Source organism: Equus asinus, chromosome 24 (genome assembly GCF_041296235.1).
Source record: "Equus asinus isolate D_3611 breed Donkey chromosome 24, EquAss-T2T_v2, whole genome shotgun sequence".
NCBI lineage: Eukaryota > Metazoa > Chordata > Mammalia > Perissodactyla > Equidae > Equus > Equus asinus.
This window is the reverse complement of record NC_091813.1, coordinates 43,719,079-43,743,683: the sequence shown is the minus strand read 5'-3', so window position 1 is coordinate 43,743,683 and position 24,605 is coordinate 43,719,079. Positions and strand designations below refer to the sequence as shown.

The window sequence follows — 24,605 nt, the reverse complement described above, 5'->3', positions numbered from 1 at the left end:
AGAGTTACTAATAACAGCCAGTAGCTAATGTGAATTGAATATTTACTATCTGTGAGGCACCTTGTTAGGTGCTTTACATACCTAATCTTGTTTAATTCTCAAACCCACCCTAAAAGTTGGAAGCTGAATTGTAAAAAGCCAAGCAGCTTGCCAAGATCTCTCAGTTAATAGGTGGTGAAGCTGGGATTTGACCTCAGGTAGTTTTGTTACAGAGCTTATATTCTTTACCTCTCCCTAAATAGCCAGGTAAAGTGGGAGTGTTCCAGGTAGGGCTCCCTCTTTGTCCTTGGGCATGTAGATAGTATGGAAAGCAGCTTGCAGTATTCTGCTCTTAATAAGGTTTAGAGCATTATTTTGTCCAGATGGAAAGAAATTTGCATCTGAGTGCCAGCTGTGTTTAAGCTACTCTGGGGTTAGTCAAAACTGAATAAGATCCTATCTACGTGTTCAAGGAGTCAGAGGAGGAAAGTCATGGTTTGTCCTTCTTTGTGACTATAACCAGTCTCCCCATTGATCATCTTGACAAGAGTTAAGTATTGCTTCTTGCATGGTGGATAATTTGAGGTGAATCTTGAAGGATGAATAGAGTTTGGATAGGCAGAGATGGGGAATGGGAATTCTAGGTAGAAAGATCCAAGAGAGCAAAAGCATGATGATGGGCAAAGCTTAGGGAACTTTGGGAGATAGGGATTTATTTTGTTGGAAAAATCAGGAATGATTAAAGGTAAGCAGGTGGGTTGGAACTGGATCCTAGAGGCTCATTCCAAATAAACATGTTTAATTTAGGTTTCTACCAAGCAAACTTAAACACATGAAATGTTTTCTTTCTGTCTTTGAAACAGGTCAGTTGAATATTGTTTGATTAGGCCTCCTATGATTCATTTTAAATGTCTTTGTTTAACAGTTCCTGCTCAGTGTAACAAATTGTGATACAGAGGGTCTTAAAAAATAAAAATTACACAATTTCATCATTTTACAGATAGCCACTATTAAGATGTTACCTTCTATATTTTTATCTATAATAAACTTTTATTTACAAAAAATAGGATTATATTATACACACAACTTTGAAAGCTGTTTTTCTTTTTTAATTTAACAATACAAGGCAGATAACCTTCCACAGCAAATAATATTTTTGGTGGCTGAATAGTATTTCACTGTATGGATGTACTGGTATTTGTCCAGTAGTCTATTGATGGACGTTGGGGGGTGTGTGTGTTTTCTGCTATTATTTATATCTGTAACCACCCTTTTACACTTTATATATACTTAATTCTAGTTTATTTCCTTCTAAATTTCTGGAAGTGGAGTAGATTGATAATTAAAAGGGTCTGTACTTTAGGGCTTTTGGTACCTTATTGCCAGATAGGCCTTCAGAATGTAGTGTATGAGAGTTCTTTTTTTCTTTAGCTCTCCAATACTGGTAACGTCGATGTTTTGAATATTTTTAGTAAACAGGACATAGTGGAGAGAAGAAATTAGTTTTTTTCCAAACTATATGTTCTTTTGTATCTTTTTAACCTATTACGCACATTTTTCTGTATCTATATTGGCTAAAAAGTGTTTCATTGTGTGGCTGTTTCTTGGTTTATTTATTAAGTCTCCTGTAAAATGGTTTATTTTACTAGTTTCCTGTAAATGGACATTTAGGTTGTCTCCCAGGTTTGACTATTATAAACAAGGCGTATTTATTCATCTTTGCACGGTTGACTCATTATTTTTCAGAGTTTATCCTACTAAAAGTGTAATTGCAAGGTCAAGAGCAATTCTTTTTCACATTAAATGATTTACTGAATACTTAGTATTAATATATTTTGATTTAATGTAGTGGGTCCAATCAGTTAGTAAATCGAATTAACTTCTGTACTTAAAATTCTGTGATTAGTAACTGAAAGAATATTGCATGCAGGGCATTGCACTGGATTCTAGAGAATTCAAAGGTGAAAATGACACTGTCCTTGCTAACAGGAGTTTACAACCCAGTGCTTATAGAGTTTGTCAGTAGCCTGGTGATAATGGGACCACTTTAGGTTATTTTATGCCTTGATCTTGCCATAATGTCTTTAGAATCTTAAGGAAAACCACATAGATGTATTTATTTATACTTCTCTTATGTTTTTCCTAAACAGGAAGATAGTTCTGCTTGCAGGATGGGCATTGTTCTTATTCCTTGTATACAAAGTTTCCAAAACAGACCGAGAATATCAAGAATACAATCCTTATGAAGTATTAAATTTGGATCCTGTAAGTAGTCTTTTTATTTAATGCACATTAGTTTAATGATCCCTTGAAAATACTATAGATCCACATGCTAAAAAAAACTGGGCCATGCCTAAAGAAATCAGACTTTGGTCAATTAAACTTTTTACTAAAATAACATCTAATCCATTATTTAATGCACGTATGTTTTTTAAGCTACAGATGTTGATTTCCATCCTATTATTGGTTTGTAATTGCTAAAATATAAGAATATTTGAAGATGAGATGAAAAGTTAGTATATTTTTAAAAGGCATGTATAAGAGTAGTTTAATGCAAAGTTAAAACCACGAGGTTCATTTGTTAGTTGGACGAGGTTCATTTGTTAGTTGGACGATAAAAATCTTATGACCCTGTGTTAGTTGACACTAAGGCTCTATGTTAAGTTTTTATGTCTTATAAAGAACTGATGTCATTGTCATAGAAATTCAGGTTAACCTTGGGTATGCCCCTTAGAAGATGATCTATTGATTGAACTTGATTGATGAGTCCCAATAGAAAATTTGTCTTTTAGGTATAACAGTGGAAAGTTGGAACTGAAATGAATGCTAGAGATCATCTAGTCTTTTTTTCTGATGGAGAAAATGAGTCCTAGAAAATTTGTGTCTTATCTCTGGTCCCATAAGTTCTTAGTAGCCAACCTGAATCTAAGTACTCTTTCCATTTTTTTCCCCAAACTGTTTTCCTTTACCTCTTGTCTCTGCTCAGTAGATGACTTGATCCAGAGATTCATTTAATACAGGGTGAGGAGTTCTAGTTTTGTGCTTTGTAGAAGAAAAGTTTGCATATCCTCTGATTTTTCTTATTGTGGTGATCATGATCATCAAGAGAGATTTTCTAAGATTCAAAGGTTTGGGGGCAATTTAATGCCATAAAAAATCAATATGAAAAATTTATTAATAGAAATTGAGTCTACTTGGGAAATAACTACGGTAAACTTATTAAGTGTTTACTTAAAATATTCACAAGCAAATGAAACCAGATATTCTTCAGATTATTTCTTAGGAAATTAACCTTTGATTTGAAGGTTTGCCAGCCAAACTTAATTTACTGTGATCATTGTTTGATATTTAAATATCACTACTTTTGTATTTTACTTAAATACAGCATTATATAGTTTCACTCTCATATCATTGGTGCCTAGGGTACTGCATGGCACATAGTAGGTACTCAATAAAATAAATACATTGGACAAAATAAGTATATTTTTATTTTAAGAATATATGGGGTGAAATTTATGGAGATTTCAAACACATAGGAAATATATAGGACAAACATAGAGGAAGAAAACTTCATTTTCGCCTTCTGGAAATATTGACTAGTTCATAGTTTAGGTTCACAATATGATTATGCTTTTACGGCATTGTGCTTATTTTTACTGAAACAAAGCTTTTCCTTTTAGGGGGCAACAGTAGCAGAAATTAAGAAACAGTATCGTTTGCTGTCACTTAAATATCATCCAGATAAAGGAGGTGATGAAGTTATGTTCATGAGAATAGCAAAAGCTTATGCAGCGTAAGTATCATAGGACCCATTACACATTTTTAAGAGTGGTATATGAGGCGGGGTCGGTGAGCCGAGGAGTCGAAAGAAAGATTTCTTTAGACTCTTAAGATCTGGCAGTAGTGCTCTTTTATTTAGAGAATAGTATAGAATAGCATGGGGACAGGACCCATGGGCAGTCAGAGCTTCTGCTGCCGCCGCTTCTGCTGCCCCCGCTGGCATGGGGACAGAGCCCATGGGCAGGCAGAGCCGCTGCTGCTGTCCCCGCTGGCATGGGGACAGGACCCATGGGCAAGCAGAGCTGGTGTGTGGGGACAGGACCCACGGGCAGTCAGAGCTCCTGCTGCTGCCGCTTCTGCTGCCCCTGCTGGCATGGGGACAGAGCCCATGGGCAGGCAGAGCCGCCGCTGCTGCTGCCCCCGCTGGCATGGGGACAGGACCCATGGGCAGGCAGAGCTGGTGCGTGGGGACAGGACCCACGGGCAGTCAGAGCTCCTGCTGCTGCCCTGAGTTGAGGGTTAGGGCTAAATTTAAGGCATAGGTATGTGAGTTATCTCTTTACAAGACAAAGAATATGTAAAAAAGTTAAAATGGTATCAGTGCCCGTATGGTCTGGCCGTTTGGCGGTCCCACAACTTTTAGATAAGAATCAAACCGGATTGAGTAAATGGCAGAAGTCACCGCTTGAATTTTATCCTCGGCTAAAGACAAAGGAGGATTCGTGGGGGGGGGGGGGGGGAGGGTCAGTTACATGAGGTTGCCAGACAGTAACCAATTTAAGTTCTTGCCTCTGGCATTGATTAAGAGCTTCTAGAGATAAGACCATCCCCCCTTCTTCCTGGCACAGAGAGGGAGGCATCTTCACAGATAGAGGTTTCCCTTAGAAATGTAAATGTTTCCCAACAAAGGGGCAAACAAATTCCACTCCTTGGAGCCTGAATCTCATCTGTAGTTTTAAAACTAACCAGCCTAAAAATTCTCATCATAAGCCATTTTAAAATTAAGCAGCCTAAAAATCCTCATCAGTATAGACAGTTTTCTATTTGAATAAAATAGTAAACAAAATAGTTGTCATACACTTTTGTTAAATGCTCACCTCATATGTTGAGTGTCTTTTACGGGAGCTACCTAGCAACCCTAAAGTGGTAATTTAACTAAACCTTACTTTTAAGTAACTTAGAGTAATGCTTTTGTAATGTGAAGTGGTTAAATTAAGTAGTAAGTGATATGTTAATCAAGCTATTTTCTAAGCATCCTGATTAGAAGAGGATATGCTTACACCTTGTTTTCCTTTGTAGGCTTTTTATTAGGCTGGATCTTTTTCTCTTGTTTTGGCAATGTAGCTTGTCTCATTTTTAAACTGTTTAAAGACCAGTTTAATCTTTGGGAAACGGGATAGGGTGTGTACAATTAAAAGTCGTTATTCTTACAGGAGATAAAAGAAAGCTGGGATCTTCAGGACTCATGATAGGTATATCTCCACACAGCTCTTTTTTTTTTTTTTTTTTGAGGAAGATCAGCCCTGAGCTAATATCTGCTGCCAATCCTCCTGTTTTTTGCTGAGGAAAACTGGCCCAGAGCTAACATCTGTGCCCATCTTCCTCTACTTTATATGTGGACGCCTACCACAGCATGGCTTGCCAAGTGGTGCCATGTTCACACCTGGGATCCAAACCAGTGAACCCCGGGCCGCTGAAACATAACGTGGGAACTTAACTGCTGCGCCACCAGGCTGGCCCGCCCCCCCACAGCCCTTATGTTGAATTAAGAATAGATATAGATAAGATATCTAGTGCTTTAAGGACTCGGTGATGTATAATTTTGTGAGCTAATTTTAAAAATAGAAGTAAATAATAAGATACTCAGATATAATAGCAAACTGTGAAAGTGGCACGTGAATGACAGAAGTTTGGGAAATATTGTCTTACTCATTTTTGTGCTTAATAAAAGTATATTGACTGTCTCCTCTCCCCCCTTTCCACGGATTGCTGGTTATCTGTGTGACTATGATTCTGTGATAAAGCAGTGTGTTCAGGAGCTTCTGAAGCCTGTACTACATTTTCTCTTCTGCATGGCAGATGTCGTCCAAATTGCTATCTTTCAGTTGGTGTCTCCTTCCCTCTTTTTACTGTGTATCTCCTTCGAGCATTTATTCTCGTTGCACAAGTATTGCAGTGCCTTAGTTGCTGTCTTCAGGTAATTTAAGAACTGAGGATTTCCAGAGGAAGTCAGATAGCCAAAATTATTTAAGTAGTAGTTTTTGTCTAAGTGCTTTTGGTGCAGGTTCCCCCCGCCCCCCCCCCCCCCCCCGAGTCTTCAGGTATTGTAACATTTCCAAGTTCATGATTTTGTTCTCAGGTTACTGAAAATCTGACTATGATGTATTGTAACTATTTCAAAAAGTACAGAATAATAATATATGGCCTTTGGTTTTAACTCAGTTACACGATCAAGATACAGAAATTTTGTCTGTGAAACATCTTAAGTAGTTGATGATTTTATCAGACAAATGCAGAAGTAAAATCATTTTGGGACCCAGAACTTTGAGATCTTGTACCTTGTACAGGTATACCTACGTTAGATCAAGGTGTGCAGTTTACTAAATATAAGTTCTAAGTGATTGAATTAAAGCTCCCGTCTTACGTGTAACTCCAGCAGCCTAAGTATAACTCAAGTAGCTTTTGGAGTGCCGTTACAGGTTTTGATCCTCAAAATTTTTTAGAATTTTCTTTGGTTATTCAGGATATTTCCTCTCCCTTATTTGCCCATTATAACAAACTAGCTAGGTCATTCCTATTTCTTCATAGCAGGTTCTAACCTAAAGGGGAGGTATGGTTTTTTTTTTTTTTTTTTTTAAAGATTTCATTTTTTTCCTTTTTCTCCCCAAAGCCACCCGGTACATAGTTGTATATTCTTCGTTGTGGGTCCTTCTAGTTGTGGCATGTGGGATGCTGCCTCAGCGTGGTTTGATGAGCAGTGCCATGTCCGCGCCCAGGATTCGAACCAACGAAACACTGGGCCGCTTGCAGTGGAGCACGCGAACTTAAGCACTCAGCCACGGGGCCAGCCCCGAGGTATGGTTATTTTTGAGAAGTTAGACCAGCTGTTGAATACTCTGGTTCATTCTTCTGGATATAGTTGGGATTTGGCTTTTGGATGTAAAACCTCTCTTTAAGCTACTTTCTAATAAATGGGCAGCATAGATATTACCTTAAAGCTATTTTAATTTTTTAAAACGTGTGTTTTGGGGCTGGCCCTGTGGCCGAGTGGTTAAGTTTGCACGCCTCCGATTTGGTGGCCCAGGGTTTCACTGCTTTGGATCCTGGGCGCGGACATGGCACTGCTCACCAGGCCATGCTGAGGTGGCGTCCCATATGCCACAATGAGAATATACAACTATGTACTGGGGGGGCGCTTTGGGGAGAAGAGAAAAAAAAGATTGGCAAGAGATGTTAGCTCAGGTGCCAGCCTTAAAAAACAAACACACACGTGTGTTTTTATGTGTTCCTACACATGACATGTAAATTAGTTCTACATAGCCAGCTTAGGGGCACTCATAGATAATTTAGTGAAAGCATTCTCTAGGTCAGGATTTATACTCTGGGGTCCCTGAAATTATATACAGAATTTGTTTATTTATAAATGTGCATTTTTTTCCATGGCAAAAGGGGCATAGATTTCTTTAGATCTGTGACACAACCTCCCACCTCCAAAGTTAAGGGATATAACCACGTTTAGGGCACTTTATACTCATTGAATTTTTAAAAATTATGTTAGCATCACTGGTTTTGTTTAAGCTTGTTACAGATGAATTATACTAAAATCACATAATTCTTTAAGTACTTTAAGTCTTAGTAATGGTGTTAGACTGAAGCACTGAGTAGCAAAAAATAGTTGCTTTTTCACTGACCTTTTAAAAAGGCGATGATTCCTTTAATTTGAGTATCCAGCATGGTGCCTGTCACACAGCAGTTGTACAAGTGGTTTAATTAATGAGTTAATAGACTTGTAATCAGGTGTGTGTTTGCAGGTTGAAAAATCGAGTGCTTCTGTGATGTGAGCCTTACTTTATTTTGCAAAATCTGAAGATGTTGTATAGCAAACAGAGCAGTTTATCAGAAAGGCAGAAGAGGGCAGAGATCATTATTTTGGGGGAAGGAATCTGATTAGAAGACTTAACTATTGAGAGGAAACTATAGCTAAAGCTCTGGGTGGAGTAGACCAATTGTCCAGGGAAACTGGGACAAAACTTTTTTGAGAAACATCCTTCCGTTGGCAGAAAAGAATCTTGGCCCCACTTGTTCTGAACTTGCAGCCTCTTTAATAATGCTTTTCATTGGTTTCTGTATTTTACTGTTGCCTTAGGTCAAATAGTGTAAGTGGAGTTACAGTTAAATAAGGACTAAAGACATCAAGGTACTGGTTTTCATAAATGACCAAATCTAAATTTTAAAATATTTTCAAATCATTGAGAAGATTTGCTGTTTTGTAAAGGTACTTCTGTATTCTCTCTCTCAACATGGAGCTTTGTTAAATACGAACTACATTGTATTTTAAGTGCATCTGTTCTGGGAAATAGAAATATGGCTAAAATTGGATTTGGACATAAACAGAATCTTTTGCCAATTGGTCTGCAAGAATGCCTTTGTTATTATATTATTGGTCATTCTTTTGTGTGTCTGCCTTGTCTCCTTAACAACATTGTAAAGTTTTTGAAGGAATTAAAATTTTCTTTTAATGTTTTTTTAACAGCTATAGTGGGATCTGGAATAAAATCACTCTCTCTCTTTTTCTTGAGCCATTGCCCAGTTCAGGGGTTATATTTATATTTAGGTGTTTAAAAAGTCTCTCTGTCACTTTCTTATTGCCTGGTTAGGAAGCTGTTGCTTTAGCAGATATTTCCATAGTCCTGCTGGCAGTTGGCTTAGGAGAAAATTGGGATCTTAGCACAATGCAAATGACCTTTTCCATGGCAATGGAGTTTTACAGATGTTCACTTTTTTCTTTGAGAATGTGGTAATGTGCCAGTTTTGAAGGAGTGATTATTAGTTATATATTGTTTATATTTAAAAATAAGTATATATCATTATTAAAGTATAAACATGCTCATTGAAGAAATTTTAGAAAATATATGCGCATATAAGAAAGAAAAGTCACCTGTGATCCCTGACTTTTCAGAAGATGTAGTAGTGTTTAAAGTTTCATCTGGCTTGAACTAGCTAAACTTGAGAACCAGGAATTTGTATCAAGTCTCAATAGTTAGCATTTTGTGTTAATGTAGAGTTCCTTACTCTTCTTGAGTCTCTGAAATTAATCTCTTTAAGAAGTGAGTTGGCTGGTTAGTGGAGTTTATATATACAAGTTCTTATTGTTAGATATGGCTTTCTAATTGTGCAACTTTGTTCTTTTGATGCTAGTTTAACTGATGAAGAATCTCGGAAAAATTGGGAAGAGTTTGGAAATCCAGATGGGCCTCAAGGTGTGGTAAATGATGAGTAAAAAATACTGACGATATGATATATATTATGAAAATGTTAACTAGGTTGAAAAGAATATTTTAATTTTCTTAGTTTATGAATAGGAAAATTATAACCACAGAAGTTAAACAGATATGTGAGTTCCCTTTAATTTTTACTTTATTTTTCTTTCTAGAGACTAGTTTGAAAGGTAGAACTTAGATTGATTTAATGAGAAGAGTAGTCACGGTCATTCATTATTTCCTGTTATCCTATTTTCCAAAAATTGGGTGGAAAAAAAATCTGTTTTTCTTTATTGACTTTAAACATTTTCTTGTCTTTTCATAGCGTTTACATAAACTGGGGACATATGAAAGAATTTAGATTTTCTAGGAAGAAGGAATTCATGTACTTAGAGGTTTTATTTTTCCCCTCTGGAAAAATTTAAAGTTTCAGATATAACCCGTATCCATTAACTTTTGTGTAATGAGGATGGATATAATAAGAGAATCTTTCTTAAAGCTTTTTTTGGGGAGTTGGAGATGGAATTTTGGGATATAAATAAATAAAATTGCAAGTGGAGACTCTTCAGAAATATTCTTTCTATTTTAGCCACAAGCTTTGGAATTGCCCTGCCAGCCTGGATAGTTGACCAGAAAAATTCAATTTTGGTGAGTGCATTTAAAGGAGATGGATTATAATATATTTGACATATCTTGGTAATATAAAGAGAGCTTTTACAAAGAAAGTACTGGGATACTGTTTTTAATTTAGCTCTGTATTGTGAAGACCGTTTCTACATAATGGAGAAAGGACTTGGTTCCCATTATTAGATTGCTGGTTTGGGGCAGTGTGTTCTAAATCTAATTTTAAAACCTTAGAATTGTGGTAATTTCTTTTCTTTTGGAGACAGTTTCAGATCGGGTCCTAGCCTTGGTTTGAGGAACTACTATTTTTTTTATAGTATTTACATTTATCCTAAGTAGTGCTCAGAATTTAAATTATCCTAATTTTCACATTTACCCAGCCTAGATTAATGTATGCTAAATTAATGATATATATATTCCATATGGTTCTTCAAGAGGCAGTAGGGTATCAGACTTTAATCACTGATAGATGCTGCAACTCTAAAAGCATCAGGAATTACCTTAACCTATTATTCAGGAGTAGATCTTCCCTCTTCAACTTTCTTGAAAATAATTATTTAGGAGCTATCTTTGAAGCAATAAAAATATCCATATAGTCTAATTTGTTTTGAAATGGCTATTTGATGTTATTTTATGGCAGATTAACATGCATTGTCTTCAAAGGTATATAGTTGCTGTATAGAAGGTTGTTTATAATACTTAGGGTTACTCTGGCAATACTAGAGAAGAAAAAGATAGTTAGCTACCAGATTTGGGATCAAGCAGTAGGGGAAAAATCTGAGACCAATAGACAGAAATTACTTGCAGACAGAACATTATGAAGTTCCTCCTTGATCTTTAGGCAAAGAAACCCAGGGTTCTATCAGTCATTTCCAAGGCACCAACTGCTTGCCAAGGTGTGGATATATAAGTACCTGACTGGAAGGGAAATACGTATAAAGCTGTTTTGCTAGTGTTATCTATAGAGCAAATTAAAAGGTAATTTATTATAGTGGATAAGAGCATACGCTCTAGAGCTAGAATGGCTGGATTCCAGTCCTAGCTCTGCTACCTACTAGCTGTGTGATCTAGCAAGCCATGTAACCCATATATGCTGCAGGTTCCCTATCTGCAAAAGGAAAATAATAATGGTACCTTTTTCACACAGTTTAAAAATAAGGATTAAACAAAATAATACATGAGAAGTGCTTTTAATAGTGCCTCCCACATGTAAGCCTCAAAATAAGTCTTCATAGAAGTTATAGTTTACCTGACGAAGGCCACCACTTTTTTTTCGTCTTTTCAATTCTAGGTTTTACTTGTATATGGATTGGCGTTCATGGTTATCCTTCCAGTTGTTGTGGTAAGTTCTAGCTCTTTTCATTAATATTTTTTTGGAAAGAGAATTGGTGGCATGCTTTGGAGAGTCTCCTTATAAGATTGTAATTTGTATTAGAATATAATCCATTGATCCTTGAATTTTAAGAGTCTTAGCTTCAACTATACTTTGTCTTCTAAAGGTGACATCACTTATGTATGTTAAAATATATCTCCCTCCAATCCAAAATTTACGCACAACTGAGATAATACGGATGGGTTTAGAGTTTAGAATGAAAATCTTCCTTCACTACCTCCCTCAACTCCATTTCTGTGTCAGAGATAATCACTGCTCAATTTGGTCTTTTCCCTTTCAAATATTTTTCTATGCATTAAGTATACATGCACACTTTTAAAAAATGTGATCTTGCTGTATGTATTGTTCTGTGACATTTTTGCTTCATAAATTAGGGGTACAGCATAGAGAGCAACCTCATTTTTAAAAACAGCTGCGTAGGACCCTAATAGGGAGATTCCATGAAGTTTATGATTTTACTGTTATTGCTCTTGTAACTGGTGGTGGTCTTTCTGATTTTATAGTTCCTCTGAGTCCCACACTGAGGCTAATCGTTAGCTTGTCTTGCCTTCTTCATAGTATTGTTGTGAGGATCCGATTGTATGGAGTAATGTGAGTGAAAGTAGTGTATCAGCTATAAAATTGCTCTTATACTTATCAAATATTTGTTGAAGACATGATATCTGTCAGGAACTAGCTTGTTGCTTATAGCAATTGATTGTTTCATTCCTATTTTGTCATCAAACAATTTCTAGCAGAAACTTAAATGTTTTAAGCATATGTATGTAGTGAGCTAGGTTGGTGATTAGAGGTCAAGCAGTATAAATTTTTGCTATATAAATCATTTGAAATATGTAACAAAGGCATTTGTTCTAAAGCTCAAGTATTTTTATTGGTTTATGAACGTTCGGAAAATTTGATGCTTTATTTCTTCTTTAATTTTATTTGTGTTTTAGGGTTCTTGGTGGTATCGCTCAATACGCTATAGCGGAGACCAGATTCTAATACGCACAACACAGATTTATACATATTTTGTTTATAAAACCCGAAATATGGATATGAAACGTAAGTAAATTTAAGTAATTGTGATATTAGATTATTTACTGAGTCACTTATGTGGAGTTGATATATATTCAATTGCAGAAATTCCATTTTACATATAGATACTCAGTTCATATCACTAAAGCTGGAAGAAAATGCTAACGCCCTTTATCACATTTCTTGATATGTATTCCTATTATTCCCATTTACTCAGGGGTGTGTGTGTGTATATTATTGTTCGTTTTAGAAATTTTATGGTAAAGCTTCATGTGGACTAATTTTATAATACTACTAGCTAACATGTTTTGAGTATTTGTGTGTGCCAGCATTGCTGGGACTATGCATGTATTAACTCATTTAACCTTTGCTATACCTCCATAAGTAAGGCTGTTGTTAAGCACATTTTGTAGATGAGGACACTGAGCCCAAGGATACATGATAAGTATAAATCCAGGATGCAACCCAGGCAATCTGATTCCCGAGTCCTAAACCAGTACATTATGCTCTATCAATCGTAGTAAAATAAGTAGAGGTCTTGGGTATGTTGAAGGAAAACTGCTAGAATATTTCATTCCTGCAGTCTTATTTCAGAATTTCTGTTTGAAATGCTTTGTAGACTTTTTTTTTAAAAGATTGGCACCTGAGCTAACAACTATTGCCAATCTTTCTCTCTCTCTCTTTTTCTTTTTGTCCCCGAATCCCCCCAGTACCTAGTTGTATATTTTAGTTGTGGGTCCTTCTGGCTGTGGCATCTGGGACACCCCCTCACATGGCCTGATGAGTGGTGCCATGTCCGCGCCCAGGATCCAAACTGGTGAAACCTTGGGCTGCTGAAGCAGAGCGCATGAACTTAACCACTGAGCCACGGGGCCAGCCCCCAGAATTTCTTATTAAAAAAAAAAAGTACCATCCTAAATACTTCTTCTTTCTTTCTTCTTCTTCTCCTTTTTTTTTTTTTTTTTTTGCTAAGGAAGATTTGCCCTGAGCTAACATCTGTTGCCAGTCTTCTTCTTCTTCTTTTTTTTTTACTTGAAGAAGATTAGCCGTGAGCTAACATCTGTGCCAGTCTTCCTCTACTTTGTATATGGGTCGCCACCACAGCATGACTCTGCGCCTGGGATCTGAACCTGGGCTGCCGAAGTGGAGCCTGCTGAACTTAACCACCATGCCACAGGGCTGGCTCCCTAAATAGTTTCTTTGATCCTATAAAGTTAACATTGTAACTTTTATCTCTGGAATATATAGAGTTGCCTTTCAGAATCACTGCTCTGCAAAAATCGTAAACATCCTCTTTCCTCTTCTTAAGAAAAAAAAAAGAGGCTTAAATTTTAAATTGTGCTTAACTGGAGACTGCATTTTTGTTCCAAAACCTGAATGAAGTTTTCTGTGTTTTGGATTTTCCAGTTTTACTAACTATCTTAGTAATGAGAAAGAGACTCCTCAGGATCATATGACTGTGTGAACAGATCTTACATTTCTGAGGAATGAGCAGCTCCTTTATTGCTGTGGAATGAATGGATGTTACTTTCCCTTATGCACACATGTCACTCTTCCTTGTGCTAGATTAAAATATTAATATAGAAACTTACTCCCTTATGAAAATGTTTCATGTTTATAATCTGTTTTAATGTGCTTTTTTTTACATCAGTGATCTTGATTTCTGTTTCATTTCCGAGGGTGATACTTAGCCTCACACAATTAATTCCATCAGAAAAGCATTATGTTCCTGGTGGGTTTGGTTATATATCTTTGATTACTTTAGCATTGCCACCATTTACATAACTGTCTAGGAACAGTTGTTTTCATGAAAATGTTTGAGGGTAGTATTGGTAGTAGCTCTAACATATTACTGTGCTTACTGTGTGTCACCCACATATGAAGAAACGAAGGCCTATAGAGAGGTGAAAAATATTGTCCTAGGCCCTTTAGCTAGGAATTGGAAACTCCAGGATCTGTGCACTTAACCTCTGTACTGTCCTGCTCTTTGTGGTACATGGCGTGTATTTTCTGCTGTAAGGTGTGATTGATGACTATCATGCCAGTCATTAAAGAGCTTGTATAGGCTAACGAGAATAATGCTAATATAGGTGGCTGCAAATCATGTGTACTTCAAGGAACACTACTCTCATAAAACCATCCAGGGTTCCATAATTAAAACTTCTCTAAATTACAGAGTATTTTAGTTTACTGAAGGCTCTGAAAAGTCAGAAGTGAAGAAACTTAAAACTCTTTTTAACTCATTATTTCTCAGCCTTATTTAACCACAGACCCCCTCCCCTTTTTTCACATTACCATTTACTAACATCGCATGGAATACTTAATACTCTCTTGAAGTTTTCTATGGAACACATGCTTAGATCTAGAAACAGATGCTATTTGAAGTGATTTTAATGCATCCACTTGCTTTGGGGTCCTTAATTTGATGCATATTTCTATTCACTTGTGATAGGTAATATTGCACAACATTTAAAAAAGAAATGTTTATTTTTTTATGGGAGAAGTTAATACTTGTAGTAGTGGGATTAAGATGATTTTTAGCATTGTGCATGACTGGAAAACGGCCTCAGTCTAGGATTAATGAGGGATTATAGGAGGGGAAATTAATAGGAAGAGCACATTTATTTATTTACCTTCATATTTTTTTTGTTTTCCTAGGTCTTATCATGGTTTTGGCTGGAGCCTCTGAATTTGATCCTCAGTATAATAAAGATGCCACAAGCAAACCGACAGATAATATTCTAATACCTCAGGTTAGGCCTGTCTCCCAAATTCCTTGATAAAGTATTTAAGTATTAACGTTAAATGCTTTTTAAGTATATATTTTTTGAATAAGTATTTTATTTACTCTAGCTGATTAGAGAAATTGGCAGCATTAATTTAAAGAAGAATGAGCCTCCGCTTACCTGCCCATATAGCCTGAAGGCCAGAGTTCTTTTGCTGTCTCATCTGGCCAGAATGAAAATTCCTGAGACCCTTGAAGAAGGTATTTGTGATTCTAATATCTGCAGGGTTTTAGTCTGCAAAAACAATGGATTTAACTAGAGCTCATGATGCAGTGTTTCTGTTGCTGTTGGTTTTTGCTCAATCATATTGCGCAAGGGCCTTTTGAAAAGAAATCTATATACTACATAATTACTTCACAAATACTTTGAAGTTCTGAGTCAGGTGTTTTGGCAAATGTTAAAATTTGATGTTTCAAGGTGAGGGAATACTCTATGAGAAATGTTTAGTCAATTGCTGATGTACAGGAGTTCCTAATGACTTTTTTATAAAAGGGCTTTTGTAAGCTCTTTGTGGGGAGAAAAAATAGATTTCACAACAAATATTTCAGTCAACCCCTGCACCACCACCACCACCCTCCGGCAGTGGTTACCAGTAAAGTGTCTATTTAGTCTTTATCTTAAGTTTTATAAGTGCTTGAAGCCATCTGTTCTACTTAAAGGAAAAGCAATAGATTGGGACAGCGGTGTTTCCAGGGATGTTAGGAATTTGAGCATCATCTCTTCTTCACTTGCATGATTTCAACTGAAGTATTAAAAGAAGGTTATTATCCTTAGGGAATAAATGTTCTTTCTTAATGAAACTTCCTTGTCCCCTGTCTTTTAAGCCAATAATTCAATCAAACTCCTCTGGAAACAAGGCCAGTTGATGCTTAGTGGTTGGTGATAGGATAGGATGCTTCTGTTGGAATGAATGAAAGAGCACTATTTAGGCATTATTATTGGAGTTGTAAGTTAGCTGGTAATTCTGTTCCCAGAGTTCTGTACAGATATGAAATTATCTCCGTTTTTGCCAATTATATAAGAAACAGGGGACAAATATTTTCTTAGGTTGAGTACCACCTCCAATGGATGATCTTAATGGTTAACTATTATATGAAATATAAATGAAAGAGTCTCTTTGCCGCCCCCCGTGTTTAGTTGACAGGTATTCTTAGTCTGTGGACTTATCCATAATTATACTTTAGAAACTTAGGTGCACAAGAATAAAATTCTTAAAGTTCTTAATTGTAGTAATATTGGGATGAAGTTTAAGATTGACTATTTCCAAAGAAAAAGGTGGGAAGTTAACTTATAAAACCCAACACCATGATGTTAAAAATTTGCCTATGAAACATCTAATCTGAGCTAGGGTTTTCTGGCTGATTTTTGACGTAGTGCTGCTGAGGAGAAACTATTGTGTTCAACCTGTAAAAATTCTGAGTTTGTGCAAAATATTTGTGGGACAACTTCAATTTAGTATTAGTTTTGGACTACAGATGATAAAGATGTTTTAACTATAAAAGTAAAATGATTTGTTTCAGGTTTGTTATTGTTTTTCAGATCAGCAATTTATGCTAAAAAAATGCCCTTCTCTACTTCAAGAAATGGTTAATGTGATCTGCCAACTAATAATAATGGCCCGGAGCCGTGAAGGTGCGGAGGAAATATAATTAATTATGTTGTACTTTTTCTTGCAAGCATATGCAGCTTACACTTTATAGTTTTATAAATTGAATCAGCTTTCCCAATTTTGTTCATGGTTTTCTTATTTCTTTCCTATATTTTCCATTAGGTAAAGTCTTTATCACAACTCATTATATTTTTGAATTTAGTTTTTTTATCTATTGTTATTGTTTACAAAGATTTACTATATCCTTTTCCTTCCTCTGAATGTTTTTAGAGTTAAGTTATTCTGTATTTAAACAACAAGTTTGAAATAATTCTTTAAGTGATATGACGGTGATTCAAAATTCACCTGACATGTTTTTTGCATGAAGGGAAAAAAGAACGAGGGAGTTTGTGGTCAGTAATGGAAAGGGAGACTTAAGTCTTAAGAAGGAAGTTGGTGATTGTAGTTTGTTGTTATGGATGATGTCAGTTCTTGGCATAGTGTCAGTACAGTCTCGATACTGATAATGTCTGATAATTTACTGGTTTTGGAGGTAATGCAAAGAATTTTCCTATTAAATCAATGGTGGTTATTGGATAATGTGCATTTGATGAAGTTTGTATATTTTTTATATCTTGTCCAGTAACTTTTAAAGGAACATCAACACCATCATCTTAAAATTTGAGCGGCTGGCCCAGTGGTGTAGTGGTTAAGTTCTCACACTCCACTTTGGCGGCCCAGGGTTCATGGGTTTGGATCCAGTCGTGGACCTACACACTGCTCAGTCAAGCTGTGCCTGGCAGCATCCCACATACACAATAAAGGAGGATTGGCACAGATATTAGCTCAACAGTTATCTTCCTCAAGCAAAAAGAAGAAGATTGGCAACAGATGTTAGCTCAGGGCCAATCCTCCTCACCAAAAAAAAATAAAAATTGAGGTGTTAAGGATGTTCACGTGACTCTTGTTTTTGTGATGAATTGTATACTCTTGATCATATAAAAAGTCCAGCCCTGTTTCTCCTTTTGCTCCTCTTCTTTCTAAGAAAGGGAGTTTCGTGCTCCAACTTTGGCATCCCTAGAAAACTGCATGAAGCTTTCCCAGATGGCTGTGCAAGGCCTGCAGCAGTTCAAGTCCCCCCTCCTGCAGCTCCCTCACATTGAAGAGGACAATCTTAGGAGGGTCTCGAACCATAAAAAGGTGATTCTCAGCTATTTTAACATGTTGAAGCAGTTTGTCATGTCATTTAAAGGTAGCATGAATGAAAAGTTTTTGGAATTGGGTGCGATGAATTTCTTAGAATGACTTAAACCTTCTGTACTGTCCCCCAGGTGGCTCTGCTGACATTTTCTGGGTTAGGTAGCTGTGGTATAATATTTGACTGCTCTAAGCCGTTTTACTACTTTGGGATTTGGTGCATTTTAATAGTTAGCACTTTGTTCCTTGTATTATGTTACCAACGATAAATGTACTCAGTAAAAATGCACTGTATATTTTCCAGTCATTTCATTCATGGCTTATTGGTTGAGTATGAACAAAGAAAAAATTAAGCATTCAAAAAATAAGTAGGTCAAATAAAGATGAAAATATAATCTGTAGTAAAGACATGATATTGAATCTTAAGATATAGCAAAAATATGTATAAATGAAAAACTTGAGGAAATAATAGAAAAAACGGAATGAAACAGTAATTTTGGTAGGAGATTTTCAACATTACTTTGTAGACATGGGCAAAGTGGGCAGAAGGTCGACATTGGATTTGATAGTATATTAAGGTAGAATTAATGTGTATTAAAAATTTACATCAGTTCTCTGTCCTTTCAAGTAATTGGGTTACTCTTATAAATTTGATCACATTTTAAGTCATAATTAAAAACTTAAGAATTCAGAAGCAGGCATTTCACATGCCTCATGATCTAATCCGTGTCTGTCAAAGTAAACAATAATAGCTCGCACCAAACACCTGGAAATTAAAGAACGCTCTCCGGAGTATCCATTTAGCCAAGATCGATATTACTGCAGCGGCAGTTATATTTAAAAAACAACAAAAATGAAAAAATTGCATAGTAAAACCTTAAGGATGCAGCTATACCTAGAGATAAATTTATCCTCTTAAAGGTTGTTATTAAAATTGAAAATAAGGATCAGCAAACTGAACACATCAGATGGCAGTAGTTCTTGTTTGGATCAAGATTCTATATGAATGTTACAGTTTTTTTCCTCTAACTTTATTTTTTCTGATTTTAGAAAATAACTGTAATAACTTTGTAATTGAAAAAACCCTAAATTTACATTTCCTTAGAGAAAAAGGTCATGAAATGCAATAAAGTTATATTTTCTGCTTTGAAATAAATACAATCTTAACATTTTTCTAAAACTTATTTGATTTTGTTTTAGTAAACTTGCTAATAATTTTTATGAAAAGATTCATGACTTTGGGATTTATTTTCTTTCTCTTTTTAAATTCAGTACAAAATTAAGACTATCCACGATTTGGTGAGTTTAAAAGAATCAGATCGTCACAATCTACTGCATTTTCTTGAAGATGAGAAATATGAAGAGGTTATGGCTGTCCTTGGGAGTTTCCCATATGTGACTATGGACATAAAGTCACAAGGTAAGTGGGAGGTTTCCCTTTTGAGCATTGCTTCTCTTTTGATACATTGGCTCTCATTTGTTTGGCTCAAGGTTCTCAAAACACTTCATTTAATAATGTAACTTGTAATTACACTTTGCAGAACTGTAGTTTATCTGTCAGATTTGTTAAGATGTAAAATGGTGTATATTTAATTTTTGAGAACACTGGTAGAGTCCTACTTTTATTATCCTTATGATGCGGTTGAATTTGAGGACTGCTCTGTAGTTCAGCTTTCAGGAATATCTTAACTTTGTAAGGAATGAAACAGATTTCCAGATGTAATGAAAGATATTTGAAATATATCTATTGTTAGTGTGAAAGAAATAGCTGCTTAGTTCTACAATTAATTTTTTAAAAACCCAACTTATTTATGTTAATTAAGCCTTGAGAATTACCATGTTCTATGCCACATTTCATGTGGTTTTTCTTGACTTACCTCTTTAATGTCTGCTTGGAATGAAAAAATAGAGATTATTTTTCTAATAGCTGAGTAGTAGTACCTTAGAATGGTGGCAGAATTAGAGATTATCTGTTCCATTCCTTCCTTGTGGTATTGTTCTGAGGTTGGACATTTGCTCAGTTACTGTTGTGAGAATATTCTTGTCGGACCAAGAATATAAGGATGCATTAGGAGTGTTTTCCTTCTTTAAAGGGCTTGTAGTCTAATTGAGGAAGTAAGAAACAAACATAGAAATAAAAACAAGAAAACGTAGGCTGTGTGTTAAGTGAATGACACAGACATTGTGCCATTTATTCATTCAACAAATACTGAGTGCCACTAATTCTTCTGGGTGCTAGGGAAGCACTGGGGAGTAAGACAGAGCCCCTGCCGTGTTGAGTTTGCATTCTAACTGGAACTGAGAAGAGATAAATGACTCCCAAAGACTAGGGTGTTTGAGAAAGGAAAGTAAATTGCGATCTGGTTTCAATTTGCCTGGAGTGTAGAATACATGTAGTGAAAACTGGGATTACTTTGTTGGGGAGTTGGGATTTCCCTGTGGGTCCATGAGTTTTCTAACATTAAAAACAATCTGAAAGTTTCATTTAGGACCATACTGATTTAATCCAGAAACTATTCAAATAAAAATCTAGTTTGGGACTCAAGAGATACTCTTTGATAGAGTCAAGAGTTGTAAAAAGTACATGCTGCTTAGAAAAATGAATGTCAGAGAGATTTTCTTATTAGAAGAAGTAAAGAGTATTCAGTCTCACTGGGAAATAAAATTATGATGTGTTCTGTTCCATAGCATCCCGTATAGACAATTTGTTATTTTAAATTTTTACAGTGTTATTGAAATGTGTAATATGAGTAGTGTAGTTAATGGAGGGAGAGTAGAAGAATTTAGAAGCAGGGAAGGGGCATCTGCATGATCCAGTACTGGGGATGGTGAGTCTGTTTCCCCACGTTAGAGGCTGTGCAGAATCTCCGATAGGCTTTTTCTTCACTTTAAGGAGTCAAACGGCAGGTAGACATTGTTATAGCTGTTAATTCACGTGCATTGCTCACACATATAGAACTTTGCAGTGTTGCTGAATATGTAGCCCACGTTTAATTTGAGATAATGGAGACTTCCAGGTTGAAGAAAGGCTATTGTACCCTCTCTTGATGCCCGGCTGTTGGACCTTACAGCCAGTGATGGAGGAGATAAGAGTTAAAGGCTGCTGGAAGCCATAATTTTCCAACTGGTGGTGTGTTAGTGCAGGCCAGGACAAAGTGTGGTAGCGTAAATCTGTGTAAAATGAACATAGCAAACTAGAAAAACCTGTAGGCAGAAGTACATAGTGAAGAATACTCTTACAGATAACATATGTAGGAAAAAGTGAATTCTATCTACATTTGAATAGGAGATATATTTCATAAGTTAATTTTATTTAATTTTTAATGTTTATTTAAGATTATATTTATTATTAGACTTTTGGAGATGTGTGACAAATGTGGTCTTAAAAAATTAAGCAATTATAAAAACATTGCAAGGGGCCGGCCCAGTGGTGTAGTGGTTAAGTTCGCACGGTCGGCTTTGGTGGCCCGGGATTCGCTGGTTCGGATCCCAGGTGCTTGTCAAACCATGCTGTGGCAGGCGTCCCACATAGAAAGTAGAGGAAGATGGGCGTGAATGTTAGCTCAGTCTTCCTCAGCAAAAAGAGGAGAATTGGCGGCAGATGTTAGCTCAGGGCTAATCTTCCTCCAAAAAAAAAAGAAAAATTGCAAAAAGTATTAAGGTGCTTTTTAATATAATCAATATTTTCAAGTTCTTGCCTTAAAAAAATAAATCTGTTTAATGTGGCTTAGAATACTAGTTTTAGTTATTTTATTCTGACAGGCATTGATCATACAGGTAAAGTCTTGTGAATATAAGGTGTGCACAATTTAATAGAATGACAGAACCCTATTTTTATATCACTGTGAGAGAAAGCTAAGATATGGTAGTCCTCACATTATACTTTGTCTTAAAAGACCTAGGTTTGAAACCTGGCATTGCCAGTATAGCCATTATGTGACCTCGGGCATTTTACTTTATTTCTGAACCTCAGTTTCTTCTTTAAAGTGGAAATAGTAATAATGCTTTATAGAGCTATTTTAAGTATTAATTGAGAACATTGTTGAAGGCATCTACTGGAGAGCCTTATATGAGTAGACAGTCAATAAATTATTTTTTACTGGGTAAGTTTAAAATATAGTATGTTTGAAAGACTGAAGTACCAGATTGATTTTGGTAAGCTAAGTTTTGCTGTTTGTGGTGTCATAGATCTCGAGTTTTATTTTTTAGTCTGTTTTTTTTCCTTTCATTTTATAGTATTGGATGATGAAGACAGCAACAACATCACAGTAGGATCTCTAGTTACAGTGTTGGTTAAATTGACAAGGCAAACAATGGCAGTAAGTAAGCTTTTTTTATGCGTTGAGTTATGTGTTAAGGTTTTTATATTTATTTTCTCATTTTAAGTCATACAGTCTCAAAGTCAAAACTTGTAGCAAAATTTAATTTTGCAAGTTCTGTTAGCTGTTTTGAAATTTTACTTTTTCACATAAGTTTTCACATACACAAACTTGGAAAATAGATGAATTCTTCGTGTGATGATTTATTAATTCCCTGTAAAACATTATAATAAGATAATATGGGTATAGTTTTTAAAATGTAAAGTGCTATACAGAGGTTAATAATTGGCTATTGTTGAGACTTTCATCACCTACTCCTTTTTAGTCAATTCTTTAGAGAATTTACCTCCTTTTTTTAATTTAAAAAATTACAATGAAAGTAACTTTTTTCTAATTATGTGAAAAATTCTTGCTGTCTGGGAAGAAATTCAGGCAATGCAGAAAAGTATAGGAAGGAGTTAAAATTACCTAAAATCCTACCACTCTGAGATTATCAATTTTGAAGTTCATCCCTTTAGTTATGCTAATGCATGAATACCTGTAGCGTTAAATGATGTTTTTGCACGGATCCCTTCTCTCACTCACCTCTCTCAGGAATCCCCTTTCAGCCCCAGACGATCAGAATTCTGTCTTAAGTATATCCCTTCATATCTTTCTCCATGCTCCTATTTTACTGTCTCATCCTTTACAGTGCTTATACGTATATACATAGGTACTGGTATTTTTCTCATTCTTTTTCATTTGATCATATTGCATATGTTTCCTGCATCTTGTTCTTTTGATTCTCTATTACATATTTATATTACCTCCCAAGTCAACTCTCCATCCCCAGCTACTATAGTTGTAACTCATTGTTTTTAATAAACTATGGAATTTCAACTCAGTTTATCAACTAGTGGTAGATTTTAGCCTATTCTACTCTGGGATCTATAAGCATCTGCAGGAAACATGCTGCATTTAACCCCGATGTCTAAAATCTCTGGTAGGAAAAGCATGTTTTGTGGTGGGATATATCAAATCAAAGATGTTGGTTTTATGGTAGCAAGTGGTAAGGAAACATTTGTGTCACAGGCTCTGGATGCGGAGGTCCTCCTGGGAGAAGAAGAAACTCTAAGCCAGTGGCCAGGATTGGGTTTAGAATCCTAATTCACACTACCCACATTCTTGGGAATTCCCAGCTTGAGCAATGAGCAAAAAATTGGCCTTGTGCTGTAGACACTTCTGAGGTAATCGGTAGAAGGAAAAGCAGGTCTACCCTGGAGGAAGGGGAAGAATCAAGTATTTATCTTCCAATTCTTGTATGAACTGTACCTCAGAGTAATTAAGTGTTACAACCCAGCTAATAAATGAAGAAATGAAGCAGATGATAGACTAGGAGTTGGCAGTCTTTTTCTACAAAGGTCCAGTTAGTATATTAGGGTTTACAGTCCATAGAGTCTCTGTATGTAACTGCTGAACTCACAAGTGGACATGATTGTGTTCCAGTGCAACGTTGTTTAAAAAGCAGGCAACGGGCCATAGTTACTGACCCCTGAATTAGACTAACAGTTTAGAGCCTTTGTCATTGTTTTTACTTGTTAGCTTTAATAATTCCAGGCAGTTTCTTAAACACATTATCATTTGGTGTCATCTTCTAGTATCAATTCTTACTGGAATTTAAATCCTAAATTTATAGCTTCCGTGCTGATTCTAATGGATTATGTAGTGGGTGGATATGTCTTTAGGCTTTTCTTTGGTGTTCCACTTGTTAGTTACAGATCCAGTGAGCAATGTCACTGACAATAATGAATAAACTGATATTCTTGTGAAGTTTTAATGTTTGATAAAACATTATGCAATGTATTCGGATTCTCATGACATTAAAATAGTCATATCTGATTACTTTTAGAATAAAAGTGAAAATTTAAACTATGAAATATTTTTGACTTTATAATGAGTTTACTTGTCATTGCATTTGTAAATTTAAGTAGACTGTATTTTTCAAAGTATGTTCAAGACAGATGTGAGATATTGGATAACGTAACTTCTGAAGTATCATTTAGTAATTGCTGAATTTGCACACACTCATCATTTAGTAATTGCTAAAAGTCTCTCGTCCTCCCCCCCACCCCAATTGTTACCAGTTAAAAAACTTACTGGTGATATATTTTGGGAGATTGCTTTGTTTATCTGAAAGATAAGTATAGATTGATAGATTTTGTATTTTTCTTCTTGCTGTCTCTAGGAAGTATTTGAAAAGGAGCAGTCCATCTGTGCTGCAGAGGAACAGCCAGCAGAAGATGGGGTAAAAACTTGAGTTTTCTTAGCTATCTTTCCTGGTGAAAGAAATGTTTTGTTTAGTTCTCTAATAGATATTGATTTATATTGCCGTGGGAGAGTAATTCAGTTTATGAAAACATTTAGTTTAGCAATTTTACTATGACTCCCAAGTGAAACTATTGC

The 24,605-nt window shown here is 35.8% G+C and overlaps 1 protein-coding gene across 1 annotated transcript in view; it reads left to right on the top strand.

Moving 5' to 3' along the window:
* Positions 1-24,605, top strand: part of SEC63 (SEC63 homolog, protein translocation regulator) — a 68,734-nt gene that overhangs the window by 28,669 nt on the left and 15,460 nt on the right. The window contains exons 3-15 of the mRNA XM_014868356.3: positions 2,130-2,244; positions 3,660-3,772; positions 9,178-9,239; positions 9,829-9,887; positions 11,155-11,205; positions 12,192-12,300; positions 14,932-15,026; positions 15,127-15,259; positions 16,599-16,691; positions 17,693-17,847; positions 19,117-19,264; positions 22,081-22,163; positions 24,388-24,447. Of these exons, the coding sequence (XP_014723842.1) occupies positions 2,130-2,244; positions 3,660-3,772; positions 9,178-9,239; positions 9,829-9,887; positions 11,155-11,205; positions 12,192-12,300; positions 14,932-15,026; positions 15,127-15,259; positions 16,599-16,691; positions 17,693-17,847; positions 19,117-19,264; positions 22,081-22,163; positions 24,388-24,447 (1,276 nt within the window). The remainder of the gene's footprint in view (positions 1-2,129; positions 2,245-3,659; positions 3,773-9,177; positions 9,240-9,828; positions 9,888-11,154; positions 11,206-12,191; positions 12,301-14,931; positions 15,027-15,126; positions 15,260-16,598; positions 16,692-17,692; positions 17,848-19,116; positions 19,265-22,080; positions 22,164-24,387; positions 24,448-24,605) is intronic.